Source organism: Ostrea edulis, chromosome 7, assembly GCF_947568905.1.
Source record: "Ostrea edulis chromosome 7, xbOstEdul1.1, whole genome shotgun sequence".
Classification (NCBI taxonomy): domain Eukaryota; kingdom Metazoa; phylum Mollusca; class Bivalvia; order Ostreida; family Ostreidae; genus Ostrea; species Ostrea edulis.
The window spans coordinates 40,109,898-40,132,467 of record NC_079170.1 but is presented as its reverse complement, the minus strand read 5'-3'; the positions used below and the strand labels follow the sequence as shown (position 1 = coordinate 40,132,467).

Sequence of the window (22,570 nt, the reverse complement as noted above, 5' to 3'; positions counted from 1 at the left end):
TTTATATTTGGAATAGTTTTCAGCAAATTCGTTTAAGATCAGTTTCAGGTCCAGAATTCATGTGACAGGACTGACCTGAAATCTGTCGTCACGGGATAACCGAAGGCAATATGATTCAGAATTACAATGTGCAGAGGACTGCGAAAATAGTCACCGTATTACTGTTTAGGCGCGGTTCTTAAACATTTTTGAACAGAGGGGTCCCGATATAATGGTATTACCCATACAGTAAAGGCGTACTTTTTAACCCCAAGATGGCACATAAAATACTTTTAGAGCAAAACATTTCAAATTCCAATTGGAATACACTCTTACATGTAATTTAGAATTAATGAAAAATTTGACCTTTTTTATACATATAGTCATGGTCAACGGACATAATATGTTATAAAGATGTGTGAGGTGGGTTCATTTAGGATGCCTAAAATAGTGCTATGACAGAATTATCCAGACAAAACCTCTTCCGATTTTGACGTGTCTGTATAAGACAGGAACTTTTGTTTTGTTTAGTTCGGATTTGACGTGTCTGTATTCATAAAATAGGAACTGTTGTTTTGATTAATTCGAATTTTTGGTGTTTAAGGTTAGAGCAGGGTCCACTGTTTTGTTGAATTCGTATTTTGACGTTTCTGTATAAGACATGGACTGTTGTTGTTTTATTCGGATTTCCGCATTTCTGTATAAGACAAGGTCTGCTTTTTTGTTTTATTCAGATTTCCACATTTCTGTATAAGACAAGGTCTGCTGTTTTGTTTAATTAGGATTTTCCCTTTTCTATATAGGACAAGGTCTACTTTTTGTTCGAGGTAATTGACTGCATGTCAGTTTTGCAGTGTGTCTGGTTGCACAATATTTTCAAGGAGAGGGTGCTTAAGTCTGAAACTAGATTTGTGCACTTGAATTTGAAGTAATCAAACAAACACCTGACCCCACCTCTGATATACCCAGGGCTCTGTGTTTGCCCAACTCTTTATTTTGTATTTTTGTAGGAGTTATGAGATTGATTACCGTTCGATATCTTCTCTTTTTCTTTTCAATCAATTGCGTGATATTTAAATGGCTAAGTGTTTTAGCCAAAGGAATGTTGACAAAGTATATTGTTTTATAACGGTACCGTGTCCTCGAAGTTGTGAAATTTCAGTAAAAACCACGCTGGTGTACGACCTTGACCGTGTGTTTACATACCCAGACGCAGATCTATAAAGTTATTTTTTCTTCGTGCAGAACTTTGGGACACCACCTGGATGTTGCATATATGTAGCAACATATATTGTTTAAGCACCATTGTCTAAGAATGAATTAATGTTGTTTAACGTCCTCTCGAGAATATTTCACTCATATGGAGACGTCACCACTGCCGGTGAAGGGTTGCAAAATTTAGGCGTATGATCGGCGCTTATGGCCTTTGAACAGGGAGGGATCTTTATCATGCCACACCTGCTGTGTCACGGGACCTCGGTTTTTGCGGTCTCATCTGAAGGACCGCCCCATTTAGTCGCTTCGTACGACAAGCAAGGGGTACTGAGGACCTATTCTAACACGGATCCTCACGGGAGTCTAAGAAACCTGAATTATAAATAGAATCTATTTTCGTGTTCAGACGCGGGGTTTCCCTTCTCTCTGACGACAAATCATCCCTAGAGGGGAAAGGCTACCGGGAAAGTTATCGGAATACCACGTCTCGTCACGTGACCAGGGTTTTAATACAGTATTCAAGTATTTTTTTCAGAATTTTATGTATGTTATCGATACAGAATTATTCTGACGAAACAATAAAACGCCGATTTTTCATTTCCCCATGCGCACTTTCTAACACAACCACAAACAGATCGGCCGCTTCTGTAGCCGATAACAAAGCGTCCAGAAAATTCACAATTATGAAATTTATTCAATTTAATTCCCCTAATCCATCCAGCAAGTCATTCGATGAAAAGGTCACCTACATGTAGGCAAGTTGGGGTTTGTTTTGTATGAGTTGTCTCTCCTGTGTTGGAAACAAAAGGTTTCGAATTTAAGTTGATGTCCTGCCATATCCTGAACGTGTGTTAAAAAAAATCGTCGGCGGAAATTACATTATGCATATATGATTTGAGTTTTCATTTTTTAAAATACGTAACCTAGCAATTTTAATAATATTTACAAGCAAGTTCGTTTTATTTGATAACTTCATTCCTCACGTCAGTATGGACATTCCACTTTCCTAACAAATTCAGAGGATATTCCTAGATGTCCATTATATCATTATACAGTCTCCGCCATAAGATTGGTCCACGTCTGTAAATATCACATCGACTTGTACAGCGCATACAGGAAGAGTGGTTTAATACCAATATGCACCGATAAATATATCGTTGAATGATTATATTAATGACATATACACTGTAAAAAATGTGCTTAGATTTTAAACACATAAAAGACGTGTTTAGCACTAAACGTGTTTAGATAAGTGTTTAATGACAAATATGCATATTGATTGCAATATTGGACTCATCAATATGTACATTTATCACGCCTCAGACAAAAATTTTAAAATTCAATTGGTCAGATCTTGGTCACATGCCTCCATAAAAAAAAACCGTATCATGCGAGTAAAATCCGTATTGGGCGAGTAATTTTATTTATTATCGGGTTCGACGTGCAGCCGTGACAAAATGGCGAAGCGATTTGGGCAGACGACAGCAACACAAATAGATGGGGAAAAAAGTTAATTCAGAGAATACACTTCGGTGTAATGTAAAAGCGGCTAAGATCCTTAGGGACTGTCTGAAGGAACAGGGTCAAAATGAAGAATTTGAGGCCTATGATGCAGTAAGTTGTATGATATAGACCCTCAGATATACAGTTAGAGGACTTCGGCGTGATAAATTCGTTACACAGTTAGTTAGTGACCTGATACGGAAAAATGCATGGTGTGAAAAGAAAACCCGCTCGCCTCGCCTGATACGGGTTTTCTTTTCACACCATGTATTTTTCCGTATCAGGTCACTAACTAAATGTGTAACTAAATGTACAAGATCATGTAGAGTATACGTAAAGAAAGGGGCTTTCTGATTTTCATAAACTCTTAAATGTAAACAGAAAACATCGTGTAAATGTACAATGTTCTTTTCAGATAAACAGCACAGTGCACAAATGACAGAAACGCGTTAACTAGAATAATTATACACATATACATGTATATACTGTATGTCCACCCGTAATGTAAGTGAAATTACAAAGTACATATAAAGTCAAAGCCAAGTAGTTTTGAGTGTAATTATAATACAAGAGGTTTTTTTCTATTCCAGTTTTGTTTAAAGTGACGTAAAGCTTTAACACAGAGGGAATCTTGTGAGGGTTCTCCAGGGGAGGCCCCTTCAGGGACAGGAAAATGGCCACAGCACGATGTAGTCCACGGAGATATCACTGTAATAGCTAGAGCCCCGCACTCCTTCAATAATGATCTACAAATAATCACATGTTCACTCTTAATACAAGAATATTAATATATATCAATTATTACTCAAGTAACCTGATTGGGCGGGTCACGTATTTAAAAAAAACTCACTTCTGACAATGTATATTTGCCTAACATGAAAATCTGAATTAAAAAAAAAAAAACAATATATTGATGGTATTTCTATGCAAGATGTAACCAAAATCGAATAATAACGTTACTTATTACATTTCTATAGATACTATAAAATCCCCTACTGAGCTATAAAGTGTTCGGACATTTCTATAGATACTATAAAATCCCCTACTGAGCTATAAAGTGTTCGGGGATTAATTTAACTCTTGAAAGTGTGACGTCACATATACGATCGGATGGTTTCATATGAACGTTAACTTCGTTTGTTACGGATAATGTAAACTAACGACTTTCTTAGAGTCAAAAATACACAGAATTCTAAACATGTGTGAAATAATCGCTGGCATATGTGCCCTGCGCTTAAAAAGGATATTGATTGAATATCGGAACATACGACCTTTGTCGGTCGTTGAATGGTCGCAAGATCGGTCCACTTAACCGCAACGATCAACCTCGCCGGATATACATGTATATACATCGTTATTCAGTCACCTATCTATTATCTACAGTATTATGATTAATGCGCTTCTAGCATTTGAAAATAGTATGCCAAAAGACTAAAATACAATATCCGTGTTCGACATGCATCAAACATCACCCCACCCCCACACACCCCACATGGGTATATGAAGCATCAAAAATTTCATAATTCATTGAATTAAACTGAGTTCAGTTTGGATCATGATATCTTAATCTTCAAAGTAAGCAGTGGTAACATAGCAGAGTATTGACCTGTGTGCTGTTATCCAGCGGGAGAGTGAGATTGTTAAGGCTGTGCCACGAGTTGCCCTGGTCACCTGACCGTTCCCAGTGCGTCACTGATGTGTCGTTACCCGTTTTAGTTTGTATCCGCAATGTTCCGGTCGTAGACCCGTACATGTGGTAATACAGTGAAAGACAATATGTCTTATCTGAAATTTAAAAAAAAAAATCTTAATGTCAAAATTCAAAATATCGATCTGAACGAGATCGCCGGTTTACGTCGGGGTTAAAAGGTGACTCACTACACCTTGAAAGAGTTAACCATGAAAGATATGATGTATTGTATGTAATAACAAGAAGAACCAAGCATTCGTTGAATGGCAAAATGACCCGCAGTCCCAAGCAAAGAAAGACAGATTCAAAGCACATCAAGCCACTGTACAAAAGGAGATTAGATCAATGCATGACAAATGGTGGGATAGGAAAGCCAAAGAAATTCAAGGTTTTTGCCGATTGCAACAATTCGAAGTAGTTCTTCAGTTCCATCAAAACAGTCTTTGATCCTCCTTCAAAAACTGGCTCCACACCCCTGCTAGCTGCAGATGGAGTCACACTGTAAAGGACAAATCTGATATCAATTCAAGATGGAGGGAACACTTCAGTCAAATGCTTAATCTCCCAACTACTGTCGACCAATCTGCCCTTGACCAGATCCCCCAACAAGCCATAGTGGAGGAACTTGAGCCACCAACGGTTAGTGAAGTAAGGAAGGCCATAAAACAAATGAACTGTGGCAAAGCTCCCGGCAAGGATGGTATTCCTGCAGAAGTCTACAAAGCATTCAGCGAGGAAGCCCTTGGGACATTTCACAATATCCTCACTAATATCTGGGAGGAAGAAGAAATGCCAGCAGACTTGCGCGATGCTACAATAGTTTCTTTGTACAAAAACAAAGGCTCCAAGTCAGACTGTGGAAACTACAGAGGCATATCACTCCTCTCTATAGCTAGAAAAATTCTTGCACGGATCATCCTTAACAGAGTGTTGAGCATCTCAGAAAGCAACCTCCCTGAATCTCAATGTGGCTTCCGTCCAGAACGCAGCACAGTTGACATGGTTTTTGCAGTAAGACAAGTCCAAGAAAAGTGCATCGAGCAAAATATGAACCTTTATGCAGTCTTCATAGATCTTACAAAAGCCTTCGACACTGTCAACAGAGAAGCACTATGGATTATCCTCAAGAAACTTGGATGTCCAGCGAAGTTCACATCACTCATTGAACTGTTCCATGACAACATGACTGGTGAAGTGCTGTCAGACGGAGAGCCCTCTGAAAAACTCAATATCTCTAACGGTGTAAAGCAAGGCTGTGTTCTCGCTCCTGTACTGTTCAACCTCTTCTTCACACAAGTACTCCTGCATGCTGTACAGGACATTGACACTGATGTCTACATCAAATACCGTCTCGACGGCTCGTTGTTTGACCTGAGACGCCTCCATGCAAAGACAAAGACACTTCAGAGACTTATTGTAGAAGCTTTATTTGCTGATGACTGCGCCTTGATGACCCATGAAGAGGGACATGTGCAGTTCCTAGTGGATAAGTTCTCCGAAGCCTCCAAGCTATTTGGCCTTACAATTAACCTCGGGAAAACAGAAGTCCTCCTTCAGCCTGCACCGAATAGTGTACCCAAGCAGCCTAACATCACCATTGATGGAACTGAGCGGAAAAATGTAGGCTCCTTCAAGTACTTAGGTAGCACCATTGCTGATGATAGCTCATTGGACAAGGGGATTGCAGTCCGGATCCAGAAGGCTAGCCAAGTACTTGGCAGGCTCCACACCAGAGTACTGCAGCACAGAGACATACGCCTTTCAACCAAGCTGAAGGTATACAATGCAGTAGTATTGACCTCATTACTGTATGGGTGCGAAACATGGACTTCGTATCGCAGGCACATAAAGAAACTGGAGCAGTTCCACACCCGTGCACTCCGATCTATTATGCGCGTACGATGACAAGACCGTATTACAAACCAAGAGGTCTTATACAGAGCCAGAACAACAAGCATCGAGGCCAAAGTTCTTCATGCCCAACTGCGGTGGTCTGGCCATACTACCCGCATGGAAGATACAAGAATCCCTCGACAACTTCTGTATGGAGAACTTGTGCGTGGAGCTCGCAACCATTTTCGCCCAAGGAAGCGGTACAAAGATAATCTCAAAGCCAACCTCAGATGGATGAAGATTGCGCCTAATCAACAAGAGGCAGTAGCTGCTGACCACACACTTTGGCGCTCTCTCACAAAATCAGCAGTGCAGAACTTTGAGGACAACCGTCGTCAAGAACACGCCTCCGCTCGTGCCCATCGTCATGCAGCATCAAATGCATCTGATCCAACCAACAGCGCACAGTGTCAACAATGCGACCGTGTATGTGCATCTGAATTCAGACTTCGGAGCCATATGCGTAGATACAGATGAGTGCACAACTCTGTCATTCTCGGAACCGAGAGACTACTACGATGAATAAGTTCATATATCAAAGAGGCAAAAGTATGCGATTTTGGAGAGGAGAAAATGAACATGATTTTCAAAAATAATATTTTAATAAATAATCTCGTATAAAAACACTGGTAGATTTGAACTCAGGATATGCGGGTCAGTAGACCGAAATATTAAATTATCCACTGAACTACGTAGATATGCACACAAATCGATCGATACAAGTGATTTCAAAACACATTTGAATCGCCATCATGTGACCTAGTGTCATAAAATGTACAAGAGCTACCTTAACTTAAACAATCCACAACATACACAAACACCAAAAATACATTGTTCCCTCCACCCAAGTTATCTCCACAAAGTTACATATCTATTATCTCTCATGAGGTCATCTTTTTGCGAGACCGCAAAAACCGAGGTCCCGCATCACATCAGGTGTGGCACGATAAAGATCCCTCCCTTCTCATAGGCCGTAAGCACCGAGTTTGCAGCCCTTCATCGGCATTGGTGACGTCTTCATAAGAGTGAAAGATTCTGGAGAGGGGCGTTCAACAATACACAAATCAATAAATTTTGCAAAGAAAAAAAAGATTTGCAAACAAACTTCAAACTACACAGATATTACCTAGTTATAGCAGTATGAGAAAAGAAAGAGAGAGAAACTCCTTTAAATAGTTCTAGACAAGCTTAAGGCAACACCCTGATTGTGTGTATCAGTCGAACAATGGATAATGGGTACCCCTTCCACGGTATATCTAAACAAATTACCTTCGAATATCCTGTTGCTGACCAGCTTTGCGTTGTCCCCGGTGAGTCTGGGTGAGGAAGTTTCTATATATTTGTAGTACGTTCCGACCTTAGCCGAGGATGGTCCAGTACTAACAGAACTCGTACTGCCCTGTTTAGTAAATCATAGTAAAGATGTATTCTTGTCAAAATTCAAATATTCTAGTAAGGGAGGTTATGGACCCTTTGTACATAACATTTCGTCAGTCTAAGGATATGGATCCCCATTACTATTTATTAGTATTGGTACATAGCTGTAGTTTAGCGGGATTTACCGCTTAAATGAGATGTGCGGATTTAGAATTACCGGGGATTATTATTGGTAAAATCATGCAACGGCGTTGCAAAACATTACTTCGCGCCCTCAATTGAACGATTTAAAGCTAATTCACCTTTTTTGTCCAAAAGACCAAAACCAGAACAATAAATTATCTTAAAAACTGTAAGAATAAATCTTGATTTGCAAAAAAAAAAGTTATCCTCCTGGAGGCCATGATAGATGTCCCACCACTATTTTAGGGTTGTTTTTTTTTTAAGGAAACAAAATGAGAACATCGTGTTTGATTATTTGTTTGTTCTGTTCTGTAGAGTATCCCTACTTTGCGTTATCTCATTACTCCTTGTCCCTATAATATATCTTATTATTACACCGGAGTTATTCTATGAAAAAGTCAGAGTTTTTAAGCACTAAAAGAATGACACAATAATAATCAATACAGTGTAGACATCAGAGCAAATTCGGTCTATCTTACAATTCCTTGAGTATGTAATACAAACAGTGTTTGTTGCTCATACTTTGTAAAAAACAGAAATATGTTCATATGGCATTATTTATGCTGCAAATACAACAGAACACTAGTGTATATTACTAGTGCATGTATCTGATCCAACGGATTTTCAAGTCATGAAACAAATGTGACCTTGAATTAACCTTGTCACGAAACTGAGAACCACGACACCCAGTTTTCTGTGTGCCAGGGCGTTAAATTTTCAGCGTGCAAAATTAGTACATATCAACGTGCCTTGTAAACATGATAAGATTCCTTCTGTAAGTAAATACTATCGTCATTCAGTAGAATATGATGATAGATTTATAATTTTCATTTCAGATATTTTCTTTACAACTCTGTAGCGGACCACTCCTTAAATGGTCTCAAAATAGTTGACACACGTGTGTTCCTGGACAGTTATTCGTTCAAAACGTAAGAGAAAGAAGACTTTAGTACCGATTTTCTGGACCAGTTGAAGATATCGTCTACATCTTCACTCAAGAAACAGGACGTCTCCGGGGAGGTCTCGAAGTCACACCACTCTAAAAACCAAAAGAAATAGATACATGTAACATTGGACAAGTTGCGTATCAAATGGACAGAGTAAATTCCGGTGCATTGCGGAAAGAGAAGTTCTACTTATAAATACACATTGAAAATGTCTTTCTTGCATATCAATGAAAGTCTGTATTTTGGTAACTGAATTCATGTTACTGCTAGCAGACGTAATGATAAGAAATATTGGTACCTTGTGTCAGGCATTGCCCCGTGCCTCGGTCATAGAATTCCCCCGGGCCACACGTAGAGTTCATCATCTGTGTAGTGCAGAGTACAAATCAGGATAATTTACAAATGTATTAATTTAACGTTTGAGGGCAGTTAATGCACACAGAACTGTGAGAAAAAACATTAATTCTAGCTAGATCATACTGCTTTTTGCGTGAACCTAACACAGAAATATAAGCGAGAAAAATCTGGATGCTAAAGGGAAAAGTCACCTTGTGCGTGCAAAAGTGTACACCTATGAATCGAAACGTCACTTGGCTTTTCTGTCAAGTCGAGAAAGACGAGGCTTTTTCTTCTCGATTTGACAGAAAAGACCCAAGAGATGTTCCGCTTTAACAATGTAGCACGTGACTGTACACATGGGCAAAAGTCTGCTTGCGCATGTTCATCGGAATCAGCCATGTTTCATAAGCAATTGTCAAGAGATATTTTGATTTTTTATGGTTTTTGAAAAATAAGCACATGATCCCACCCCTTGTATGTCCAGGGGTCCATGTTTGCGCAACTCTCTGCTTTGTACTCTTTAATTGTTATATTTTCAGCTCTTCCTTTCGTTTGTATATAATTTATTATACTAAGGGGCGTGGCAGTCGTTTCGCGCAGCCATGAGGTTGTCTCGCCCCTCTGTACAATAAATTTCATACAAACGAAAGAAAGCACTGCATATATATCGTATGTCATGAATATTCATAAGATCATCGCAAAAATCACACGCGATGTGACTTCATAAGTCTTGGGTTGATAAAAGATTCGACATGGAGATTAACGGCACTGACTTTTTAGAGTTTCAAAATGATTTGGATGACATTGTGTTCTTGGTGATAAACGATTACATATAATGTTATGGAGTCTAATTTATTCATAGTTACATGACATCAGATTTACCTCAGCAACGTTTAACAAAGGAAGTGCGTATGTAATACGTTGTTCATATCTTAAAATGGATATCATTTGTGGAGTTACACTGGTCTTTTGTAATGCAAAACAACATTCAAGTCAGCTATGAGCACCATTTGTTGTTGCCAGATTTGCATCTTTGGATTAAGGTGTTGCCAGATTTGTAACTTTGGATTAAGGTGTTGCCAGATTTGTATCTTTGGATTAAGGTGTTGCCAGATTTGTATCTTTGGATTAACATATAAAACTCAAACGTTACAATCTAGACCCGATTGTGCCCCCTGTTGAATTTGAACGTTGAAGATCCAGATCAGATACAGGGATGACTCTTCCATTTGAGTTGAAAGGTCACAGCTGAAAATATTGCATATCCATCAGGTCTAATTTCAACCTAGAATATTAAGTTTCTGTTAGAAACGCATGATTAGTCCAAGTATTGCATTCTTTTTTAAGGATCCCGCTCGCGCCGGTAAGTGAGAAAGTTTCCCGGTTTACTTTCGGAAGGTCGGTGGTCTCTTCCCAGGTACATGTACATTGTATCTGGGTTCTCTCTTCCACCAATAAAAACTGGGCGCCATCAGATAACTGAAAAATTGTTGAGTGTGGCGGAAAACATCAATCAATCAATCTTTTTTAAGAACATCAATTTGTCCTAAATTATGAATACACGAAATATACTAATTGACTGATGGATAGTTATAGAGGATCTCAATTAGGGTTCTAGTACAAATATAAGGATCCGTATTTTGATAAGGATACAAGAATTATCCTTGATACAAGGGACTATTTACTACATGTCTTCGGTTTAGCAATGCTACATTCGTAAAGTCTGCAAATCCTGATCGGAGTAAAATATGCCTAAAGACGTACATTTTTATATCCTGATCAGTTTACATTATACTTTAGGGTTATTGAATATTGACACGAGTTGGCTGTCAAAATGCACGAGCTTGAGAGTGCATTTTCACAGCCAACTCGTGCCAATATTCACCAATATAAGTTAAATAACTCGTTTATTATATAGCTGAAGTATTTAGTTGTTAAATGATATCCCTTTCATTTAAAATACCCCAAAATAGACGAGAATTCATCAATATTGGCATCTAAGGTGAAAGTGTGCAATATCAGCATCCATTTCTTAACTTTGTCTGCCATTGTCGCCTTACGGTAAGGTCAACATTGAACGCTCATACTCGGAATGTTTTGGGCGCACACAATTTACGCAATGCAAAGTTAGCGTTCAATAAATTCTCAGGATATTGAACGCTAAAATTCTCTAAATTTTACGCAGATTTTATAATAGACTATTTATTAGCTATTAAATAAAGGGAAATATTCGTCCCTGTTTTATTTTCATCCCTTTCGCCCTCGTAGTCACTGGGCGAATTTTAGCTGCAACAATGTACCCCTATCCGATATTTTTTTAATTTCTGACGTTTTCTTGGTAGGGATTCCATGGGAACTACATAACGTACATCTACGTAATGGTGAAAAATAATTTTATGAATGACCGATAAGAAACACCGTGTATTAGTGCAAAATGCTGTTTACAACAAAATGAGTACCAACTTTGTGCTTGGGCATGTCTAATAAAGGTGCTTTTCATTAAATATCATGTACAGCATGCAAAACTCTTTGTCTGCTCCGTCATGCTTGTTATCGCGAGATCTCGTTGGTGGATCTAATGAAAAACCTAAACATTGACAATCAGCACGAAAATGTAGTTACTCGAGCCCTTCCGACAAAGAAAGGGAAATCATATGGCTGCAGAAAAACAAATTCAACTCTGCTGTTCCTTTTTAACTTAATATCAAATTCAAATCTTCTCAATACCGACAAAATAACTTTCTCCATTGATGTAAATACTACCTTATATAGCACATACAAATAACTTGACAATCGGAAGTTGAAACCTCAGTACATCAAACGTATAGCACATATAAATGAATCGAGAAATTGGAATATATGTATATCGTAATTGTTGAAAACAGTAGAATAGGGCCTCACAAATCGTAAGTTGCAGGTTGTAAATTTATATATTGACTAAGAAACAAAGAATATCATTGTATTTACGTAAAGAAAGTCAGTAAATGTTTAAAATGATCGAAAATGTTGTGATGTCTCAAAATGTCATAATTTATTTACAGAAACAAGTGCCTGTGCCCTGGATGCCGAGCGTTTACGCGGAGGAGCGGTCACTACCTACATGCGATATTTTACGTCCTCGGTCGGACGTACATGTAACAAAGGCACAAGCCGAGATACATTTTCTGTAGAACTCAGCACTTCTCGGTCACGAAGCAAACAGTCTCACTCTGAATCATGAAGACTGGTACATTTAAATGAGTTGGCTTTGAATCTAACCGAAATTTGCGTATTCTTAAATATATAGCATGTCATACACAATATTCAATTGCAGTAACCTTTTTCGAAATATCATTTCATTTTACTAAAAAATTGATTTTCGATCGGGGAAGGGTCTGTTTTATTCATTTTTTTTTTTTTGGTCAAGAAATTTAAACCACCACCCCCTTTGTAAAATTCTTCATTTATAATTACTTTAGATGATGATGATTAAGGAGACTGTCCGAAGTATTTTTTATCAATTTTATTTTTGTTGGAATACAAAATCTTTTTATAATTATTGTCTTGATGAAATTGCGGCGATTTTGATTGGCTGAGAAATTCGTTTGATTTCTGCATTAAAAAAAAACGATCATTTTAACACTACTGTATGTAAAGTGTAGCGCAATATTTGACACTCTAGAAGCGAGACAAATTATAATGTTTTATGAATTAAACCTTGTACAATACTATCAATACCATAGGAATAATGATTGGATTTCAGATAACTGATATTAAAATCAAATTAGTTTCAATAAATTTGATGACTGTAATCAAAATCATCCGTGTTTCCATTTCATGACCATTAATCACAATCCTGAGATACGCTGCACCGCCTCCACGGTATATCCTGAGATACACTGCACCGCCTCCACGGTATATCCTGAGATACACTGCACCGCCTCCACGGTATATCCTGAGATACACTGCACCGCCTCCACGGTATATCCTGAGATACACTGCACCGCCTCCACGGTATATGATTTATTTTATAAACTACGTTTAGTACCGTACCAGTGGCATATGTATACAATGAAATCTTATTGCTTTTTCTGTCTTTTAAATGTTATGTTTCAATCCAAAATAAACTTGGCAATCGAGCATATGAATAATAACAAAGAGTTCCCTCAAAGTTCAGCACATGATACGATTTTATGATATATATAAACAGATTCTGGAATCACTAAGCAACACAAAGAGTAACAACGCCCGTACATCTAGGAATGCGGTTCTTTTTTCGAATGACTCCGGAGTTTTCTCACATTTGAAAACTCGGATCGGATTTTCGGGTACATTTTACTCCGATTAGGATATTTCATCCCCATTAGGATATTTGACTCTCATCGGGAAATTTTACCTCAATATCAGGATATTTTACCCCGCCTAAGATATTTTAGTTTACCCCCGATCAGGATATTTTACCCCTGTTAAAATACTTTATCGCAATCAATTTTACCCTCATCGGGATATTTTATCAGATAGGGTTATTTAAATTCCACTAGTACATGCATGTATCCCCAACCTGTAAAGTATTTCACAAATTTCCATAAACTTTTTGAGTATTCACTGTTATACACGAGTTAAGCACCAGAAAGTGTACGTAGCCATAAGGAAGAATGCTATGCAACTCACAACTGATTATTATCTCCCTTTAGCTCCAGCTTACCACTTTATATTGCTGACAGCGATCGCCGTTGTCCAGACCGAGAAAAGTTGGTTCCCATCCCCTGACAAGTCTGCAGTATTCCTCCCCGCCGGTGACACAGATCTCCATCGCCTGGCAGTCCAGGTCAGCGAAACACTTTGCTGAGCAGTGGCCTATCGCAGAACCCTGGAAGGACATGAAAGTCTCATATGCACGAATATCGAACGAACGTGGCACATCTTTATCGTAGACAAGATTCTGCGGATAACAGAAAGCGGTCACTCCCGATAGAGTACTTATGTACAGCAGAAGTACTATTACAATAGGTACTCTCATTTTGAAGTCCATCTCATAGTACATGGTACTAACAAACTGGCTGTGGATGGACTTTGGACTAAATGAAATGACTTTGTGCCGTTGCTTATTTAAAAATATCTTAAAAATCGAAAACGCGTTGAACTTCAAAGTTTTAATAAGCGGTGTTTAATTAACGTATGTGAATGGATAATTGTTCGTAAAGTTCTAGACCCACTTCAGTGTTATTGATTATTTGGTCTTGTTATTTTTGTATATGTAGGCATTGTCATTCAATGTAGAATTGTAACTACCTAGAGATATAGAGAACGTTGGAGAAAACAAACGGAATTTTTGTCAGCGCTGCAACATTGCAAAATTCTTACAAGATAACGAGTCGATCTCGTAATGAAAAAAAGCAAAGGTCACTTGGTAAAAAGCAATAAAAAAAATGTAAGAACAAACAAAAGCACACACACACACAAATGGATGCATGAGTTGATATATGTTTTTAGCTTAAGCACAAATATAAAATTCCTTTTACAAAGGATTTGTAAATTACCTACGATGTTCAAAAGTTGAAATATATTACTACTCCCTATGATACTCCATACAAAATATCACCAATGTTGTCTGGTTGTTGTTTTTCTTTTTGTTTGTTTGTTTCTTTTTCTTGATTAATTATTCAGAAATCATGGGAATAAATCATATTTTTGTAAACAATTCGGAAATAATTTTGAGGGAAAATTTGATACCGTAGAAAATTTCTCCATTTTGAGGAGGGATAACTCGAAGTATCTGGGTAATTGTAACTTCTCCGGAAATACCACACCCAATATTGTGATTGTCTTATATCGTTCTGTTTATTCAATAAGTTAAGGAAATGTCAGAAATGCGATGTTTTCAATTCATAATATTTTTTCATTGGAATCCGTAGGAAATCTAACAAACATTCCCATATTTTATCAAGATATTAGGATACAAATACATCAGAAACGCCAATCTGCAACTTGCATCTAACCTTAATTTGCTAACTGGTTTGATGTTGTAATTGCAGTATGTGTGTGATAATTTTTCAAATGAATTTAACTCGACCTCAACGTCATAATTTCTGCAAAATTAGTACAAATAGTCCGTGACAGAGGGTATAAAAGGACCACGTGTTTAAACTCCGAACTGCCGCAATCACTGATTTAAGTTCAGAATCACATATATTGGTAAACATGCGTGTACATCGAGGATGTTAAAACTTCAACACATCAAAAACCCCATTAATTAAATAAAAACAACAACAAAGAAACATTCAGGGGAAGAATAGATCTCTCTACATATTGACCGGGGTTATATGTTTTCGCTGCTGTAGGATCAGAGTTGAAACATATCCGGTAGAGAAGTAGTTACTGGTACAATGTTCTGAAAATGTTGGGCAATGTTTCTATTGATAAGACGCGCGCTGATGTACCGTTTTCCGGCAGAGAGGAGATAACATCGGGTTTATTAATGATCTGACATCTGCGTTATAATAAACAGGTGCGAGAAAATCTGTAAACCAACGTGTCGACAAGGCAGCGTTGTAATCAATTAGTTTTTCTTGTAATTACATGTATATGGTTATTGGGCACTGACGATAATTCAATTTTACTCATTTTATTTCATATATACGAGAATCTTCACTCCAATTCGCCGATTATTTAAAAGATTATATCATAAATAAGTTTCATATATTTAATTTTTTTTTTTAGAGGACATTAGATTTTACGTATTTCATAAATTCGAGAAACATTACTCACCGATAATTTAAAAGATTATATCATAAATCAGTTTAATATTTTAAACTTGCATTGCAGGTGGTTTATAAAAAGTTGGGTGGATTTACAACGTGGCGATACAAATTGTTGGGAAGAATATATGCAAGTTCGACGATAAGTTGTTCATTGATAAATCCTATGTCTGAAAATCGGGAAATAGATTTAATTTGATACTTGCACAGTTGATGCTGTACAGAGTTTAATGGCTAGCTTCACCAAAGTATCAAGCATGGTTTAGCTTTTTGTCTTATCTATACATATTCAGCACAGGGGGTCGCCACAATCTTAATAAAATATCATTCAAAAGGGTTAACATCGCCAGGGAGGTTTCTTTTTTTAAATACAGAGGGATTCAACATTTGGAGTGGTACACTTCACTATCAGGGGTAACCTGATATTTAGAAGATTTGAAAAAACTCATCTTCATTCGAGAACCTTGAATCAGTTATCTCACACCAGAGTCAGGAAGTTGAGGAAATCAAGGCGTAGTATTCCATTTGATTTTTTTTTATTCATTTGGGTGTTATGAGCGTGTAAACGATGGATCAGAAGCCCCCACGTCCTCGGACGCTGCAGTTGTCCCCCGTGACCGCCAAAAAGGCGCCTCGATCTGGAAGACATCGGAAACACGGGAACTCGCGACATCGGAGCACAACCGAACTGAAGCTCCTGGCAAATAACATCCGGGGAATCATAGAAGACATCTCTTTTCAAAACAGTGAACAATCCAGGGAAAACGTTCTTCGGCGGTCTTACATCGGAATCAGTCGGAGCGCTGCAGCGTATGGAGAACAATCCGAACCACTTTTTTCCCGAAGGAATATAGTATCGGCATTTTACGGAGAAAATCGCTCTGGCGATGGCGTCACGCGGGAAGCGGCGATGCAGATGTCAAACCGAGTAGCGAAAACTGAACGATACGACAGCAGATTACAACATGAAGGGAAAACGGACAAACGCCAGTCCTGTCCCTGGGATCTGTCGTATTTTGACCAGCATGGAGACAGTAGATCTCTTCAGATCCTTGCTTCCGAGTTAAACCATCTCCGAGAAATCCGCGAGAATGAGGTGCGAGATTTACTGACGGTGAATAACAAACTCCAACACGAGCTGTTTGATGCTGACAGGGAAATATGTGCTTTACAGGACAAAAACTTTCAAAGCAACAAGAGACTGGAGGATATGTTACGTGTGTATGAGAGAATCCGTGAAAATCTGAAGCAGTGTTTAACCAAAGTCAAAGATCTAGAGAGTTTTGGAAAATTTACGCCACTCAATTCTGATGATGAATCCGCCAACAGGTAATCAATATATTGATACGCGTATGTTCATTGTTTTATAAGTAAATTTTTACATTGATGATATATAGAGTATTGAATGAACAATATAAAACGTTTGTTTATCTTGTACATAGAGCACAAAAAGGTGATGACCAGACAAATGACCAAGCCAGTTTGTCCTCGGGATTTAACACTCTATCGGACATGTCCGAGAGCCTCCCCATTGACACCGTAGCACTGGGATATGAAGGTTTGATGCACAGCGAGTATACTATATCAATATACATGATATACAATACTAACAAATATTAAGCAGTATTCAGTGAGACCAACTCTGTTCGTGAACATTTTAAATTATTTACTTATTTACATGAGCATCTGTGAAGTTACATATGTATATTGAAAACTACAACGTGAAGAGAAACACTGCGTGGTTTTGTTTGGTTTACCCTATTTTTTCTTTGTTTTTTTTTTCTTTCTTTCTCTCTTTTTTATGAATAGATTTAATCACTTTTATTATTCTCTGGATTTTGCAATTCATATCTTATCAGCAGTTACGGAGATTATATCAAAAAATAACTAATTTTGGTGAGTTGAATATTCATTCAGTAGCAATATAACTTTTTTTTCATTAGTTAAAGTTTTCAATAAATGTGGACTCGAGTGTGATGAAGTTAACAGGAATTCGTAAAAAATGATATTACTGAACTTCAATGTGGCATGATAGTTCCTTTTTGAATTGTTACTGGGCTTCTGAGTGGAAATCGTAAAGGAACAGTTACTTGTTTGTACAAGTATTCAATACTTCTAGCTTTTGAAATCAACAGGTGATGGGGAGAATTCGACGTGTGAAAGGCGCCGTGTCGGTCTCTCCGACATGAATGATCTCCTGAGGGACATTGATTCCATCAGTCTTGACAGTCGCAGTACCGGATGCGGGGCTTCGCCGCCAGATGGCAGCAATGGGACATCTCCTCAGCCGGAGCGAAGACTTCTCGCGAGACTTCAAGAGGATGTAAACTCTCTTTCTCAAATTAACAGGGACCAATCACAGGTACAATATTTTCAAAATGTGACTTCGATATGCTGCATTTCTGAAATGTAAATCGGCTGAAATTGAAGTCAAATGTGAAGAGAATAGAATCTGTATTTTGTCATCAGTTTAGATTTTCACTGGCACTTTAGACATAAGAAAATATATCCCAGTGTTTAACGGTGATCAACAAATTTTAATTTTAATTGTCGTAGTTAACGAGTTTTACATATTCCTCATGTCAGAAATGTTCAACATTAATGTTTACGGGTCAATTTATTATACATCTAAATGGTTATGTTGTATATAATCAATATCCCTAAGAGAAATCTCCTTTTCGTCTTAGTCCATGATACAAGTACTGCATTTAGGGCAAAGTTTGTAATGTTCTTTGACTCTTGTTGAAAAGGACTGCGTGGTGCATTTTAGGAAACAGTTTACCGATCGTAATGTTTCGTGCAATAGAAACTGCTTTTTGAGTTGATGGTTCCCTTTAACCGTTATCCTATGCCTCTTTTTTACAGGAAATTGAGCGCCTCCGTTCTGACCTTGCCTCCTGTCGTAAGCACATGAGCTCATCTCAGTTTCAGTTGGAGGCTGTGGAGATAGAGTGCAGTCGTCTGCTAGCAATGGAAGACCAGATAGCCTCCGTCATCACACTTCTGCAGAGGGCAAAGGATGTGGTATGTCTAACATGCATAATTCTACTAGTTTTCCGACTCCGTAAAGAGAGTTTTTTTTAGAAAGCCTTGTCAGTTCGTTTTCATAAGATAATTTTTATGAATACCTTGAAAATTCTCGAAATGACACGAACTTTTGCTACATACAACGTAACACTAGACGGAGTTACATGTATGAAAGTTTTTCTCAAGATATTACGTATTCTTCAAGAAATAACTAGATATCTATCACATTCAACCAATTCATACCACAGTATGAAACTGTGCCATTCAGTCGTCTGAAAGGCCTGGGAAATTGACTGGATGACAGAGGTCTGTCTGTTTCCTGGATATAGTGTTCGGGCTTATGGAAACATCAGTTTTTTCAGTTTGGAACGTGTTAAATCTTGACAATAAGCAATTGATAATATAATCCTTCATTAGTTCGAGTGTAGAATTTTGAGATATCGCCGAGAAAACAAAATACGCAGAATAGGACGATGCTTTGCCTAGTCCTAGACAGCGAATCTTGTCCTAGAGGTTGGATTTTCCAATGCCATGGGAGTTGATAATGAGTTAATGACGGGTTATTTTTCTCACACTTTATCCATGTTTTAGGGTCAGAGAGAGCATACCCGGAAATGGTTTACATCTAAGGTTGTCTCTCCACCACCCCCGAATCGATTATTCCTGACAGAAATTACTTTATTAGACGTTTATTCTCTTGCGTGTTATTCTGTGTTTCATGATTTAATTTTTTTGGGACTATAACTTAGAAATGTATTCATAATACCCGTACTTTTTCAGCATCTACACCGACAGATACTGGGAGACATCATCTTCAATGCAGTGACGTCATCCATGTCGAAGGAAAGATCATCATCAGGTTAATAAAAAATAAGTTTCGTAAAATATATTACGTGTACGTCTAGTGTGACTGGACATGTTCGTATGCTGCATTAGCGACCCCTGCCGGATAGTTAATGTAACTGTATATTAATATCCTGCCGGATAGTAAATGTAACTGTATATTAATAGTCCTGCCGGATAGTAAATGTAACTGTATATTAATAGTCCTGACGGATAGTAAATGTAACTGTATATTAATAGTCCTGCCGGATAGTAAATGTAACTGTATATTAATAGTCCTGCCGGATAGTAAATGTAACTGTATATTAATAGTCCTGACGGATAGTAAATGTAACTGTATATTAATAGTCCTGCCGGATAGTAAATGTAACTGTATATTAATAGTCCTGCCGGATAGTAAATGTAACTGTATATTAATAGTCCTGCCGGATAGTAAATGTAACTGTATATTAATAGGAATCGATGCACTAAATCATGCATTGATCCGAGCAAATGTAAAGAACTCTATCTATTTCAGGTTTACCAGCAGATGTGTTTTTGAGAGAGTTCCAAGAACGTTTATCATTACACCCTCAACTCGCTCTTTCGGATATAAACGACCACAGCGAACGCAAGACATTGTCATCCAGCAGGGAGAAGACCGCGCCAACAAAGAAACGCCCCGGAAGTGGGGACAGTAAGCGCTTTGGGGCCGTATTTTCGGACCTTTCTCTTTCTCAGCCAGTTCTTGAATTTGGTTCGCCAGCAGATAAAACCAGCGATAAAACGAAACCTACGAACACGAAAGATCTTCTGGAGGCTTTGAAATTTATTGATGACGAAGAAGATCAATTAAGCGAAGCCGAGTCGTTTCACAGTCTCGGCAAACACCTAGGGTTTGATCATGAGATGAACTAAGGTCACCGAGTGTCAGATGCACTAAGACGTTTTAAGAAAGTGTTCGGTCGTTTTGTTCAAACATTTAAAAGTTGTCAATAATTATCGATTTGCTGTAATATTTCGATGTGTAAAAGAGGTTTTCAAGTTGTACAATTTGCATATTTCTATGATGAAAGAATGCGAATATTCAATAGTAATGTCTACAAAATATTTCTATAGCATATACTAGTATAGAAGAACTTTAATGTAATTGTGGATTTTTAAATGTATAGTATAATTACTAATTACACTGTAGAAGGACATTTTATAAAAAACAAAGCCTTAATAAAAAAGTAAACTCAAGTGTGTGACCTGTACAACGCTATCTCTTTCTTTCTTTCTTTCTCTTTCTTTCTTTCTCTTTCTTTCTTTCTCTGACCATTGTTCTCTACCGACATTATTTAAATGCATTGTGATTATTTTCAGTGCGGAATGTTTGAACACCGATTTATTTCGCTGACAGGTTGTGTATATGATAAAATACATGTACTTAAGAAATAAGTTTCATATTTGAAAAATACATTCAGGCATGAACTGCGATGCTTTACGCCAGTATGCCGGAGTAAAAGACAGCAGTTCATATCTTCATGTACTTTCAAAAATGAAATATATTTTTCATCTTTACATTCTGCTTTTCTTTCTGTCGGAATACAAAGTCATTAAGTGGTCAACTATATAAAAATAAGTCCAATTCAAGTACACTGTACTAGCATTGAAATGTATACATTACATGGATTTCATATGAAAATATAATGATATACGCATAATATTCGCATGAATATTGTGCGAAAAAACCTTAATAGTAAGTAACAATAATATTCGCATGAATATCGTGCGAAATATTTTTCATATGATAATCATGCGAATTTCACATGAAAATCGCATGATTTTTTTCATGCGAATACCATGGGTGGTCCTTTTCGTTTCCTTTTAATGTAAAGAATTCGCATGATATTCATGTGAATTTCATATGAAGTTCATGCGAGCCACTTTTCCCTGTGTACCCTTGTATAAAATGTGGAAGCTTTATGTTAAAATCTATATTCAGAATATCGTGTCACAACGACGTGATGACGGACGCACTGTGATTCTTATAGGTCTTCTATTTTATCATTGTGTGTACTTAGTCCTAATCTGATGATAATGCATTATGCATATTGTGGATTTTTATAATTTGGTTGGTTTTAATACATGTATCGTTATAGCAGATTTTCCGCGGACTGCAATGGGGAAGGGGGTGGGGGGGGGGGGGGCTGATATATAGCCAGTTTTCCGGGAGATAGAATAACTAGTGGAAAAAGCTATTGTACAACACCGGGTCCGATTTTCGATCAAGTTGCCGTTTCGAATCTAACGTATTTATCATATATCATGTCCGTTCCTGCGCCAAGCATCCAACATGAGAAGTGAAAGATCGGAAGTTTTGTGTTAGGATAACCGTAGGCACGATAAAGACACCCCACCCCCATTACTACGACATTGAGCACCATGAACTCGTCAAAATTTGGGATATTTCACCTATAGCTGTTGACGTCTCCAATAATACATAGCTCTTGAATGTGACGTATTATAACTACCAAATCAATTTTCTAACAATAGATCGTTATTTGGGAAGTTATGGAAAAGCGTAATTTTACAAAGAAGCATACTCTTACATTTCATAACAATTCGTTTTGTAGTATTTAAACTGCAAGGTGGGGTTACAGGAATGCCCCCCCCCCTCTCCTCAGTTGAATTTTAAAAAGCAAAATGATTTATTTATTCAAACTAAAAAGTCTAGAGATATTTTCCAAAGAATAGTTTAACCATGTACATGTAGCTACATGTATTATTTATATACTTTTAACTATGTCTAAAAAAAGAAGGAATGTACTTTAATGTTAAGATTATTGCAATAAAGAAATTCCATTATTTTGAAA

The 22,570-nt window shown here is 37.5% G+C and overlaps 2 protein-coding genes across 2 annotated transcripts; one reads left to right on the top strand and one right to left on the bottom strand.

Moving 5' to 3' along the window:
• Positions 1–2,433: 2,433 nt before the first annotated feature.
• LOC125655041 (MAM domain-containing glycosylphosphatidylinositol anchor protein 1-like) lies at positions 2,434–14,644 on the bottom strand. The gene is made up of 6 exons (XM_048885163.2): positions 13,811–14,644; positions 9,086–9,152; positions 8,794–8,879; positions 7,550–7,679; positions 4,304–4,482; positions 2,434–3,443 (listed from the first exon to the last, which is right to left on the bottom strand). Exons 1-6 carry the CDS (start codon positions 14,147–14,149, stop codon positions 3,357–3,359), a joined length of 888 nt encoding a protein of 295 aa, XP_048741120.1. The 5' UTR covers positions 14,150–14,644; the 3' UTR covers positions 2,434–3,356.
• Positions 14,645–16,187: 1,543 nt separating this feature from the next.
• On the top strand, positions 16,188–20,968 carry LOC125654808 (uncharacterized). The gene is made up of 6 exons (XM_048884895.2): positions 16,188–17,192; positions 17,306–17,421; positions 17,999–18,225; positions 18,729–18,887; positions 19,671–19,749; positions 20,251–20,968. The coding sequence occupies exons 1-6, from the start codon at positions 16,432–16,434 to the stop codon at positions 20,628–20,630; spliced, it is 1,722 nt and encodes a 573-aa protein (XP_048740852.2). The 5' UTR covers positions 16,188–16,431; the 3' UTR covers positions 20,631–20,968.
• The last annotated feature ends 1,602 nt before the right edge of the window (positions 20,969–22,570 follow it).

Coding starts and splice junctions, on each gene's coding strand:
- LOC125655041 (XM_048885163.2), bottom strand. CDS start 14,149: ATGTACTATGAGATGGACTTCAAAATGAGAGTACCTATTGTAATAGTA. Junction 8,880..9,085: donor GGGGCAATGCCTGACACAAG/GTACCAATATTT, acceptor TTTGGTTTTTAG/AGTGGTGTGACTTCGAGACC. Junction 3,444..4,303: donor CGCTGGATAACAGCACACAG/GTCAATACTCTG, acceptor GATTATTTGTAG/ATCATTATTGAAGGAGTGCG.
- LOC125654808 (XM_048884895.2), top strand. CDS start 16,432: ATGGATCAGAAGCCCCCACGTCCTCGGACGCTGCAGTTGTCCCCCGTG. Junction 17,193..17,305: donor GATGATGAATCCGCCAACAG/GTAATCAATATA, acceptor TCTTGTACATAG/AGCACAAAAAGGTGATGACC. Junction 19,750..20,250: donor GAAGGAAAGATCATCATCAG/GTTAATAAAAAA, acceptor TATCTATTTCAG/GTTTACCAGCAGATGTGTTT.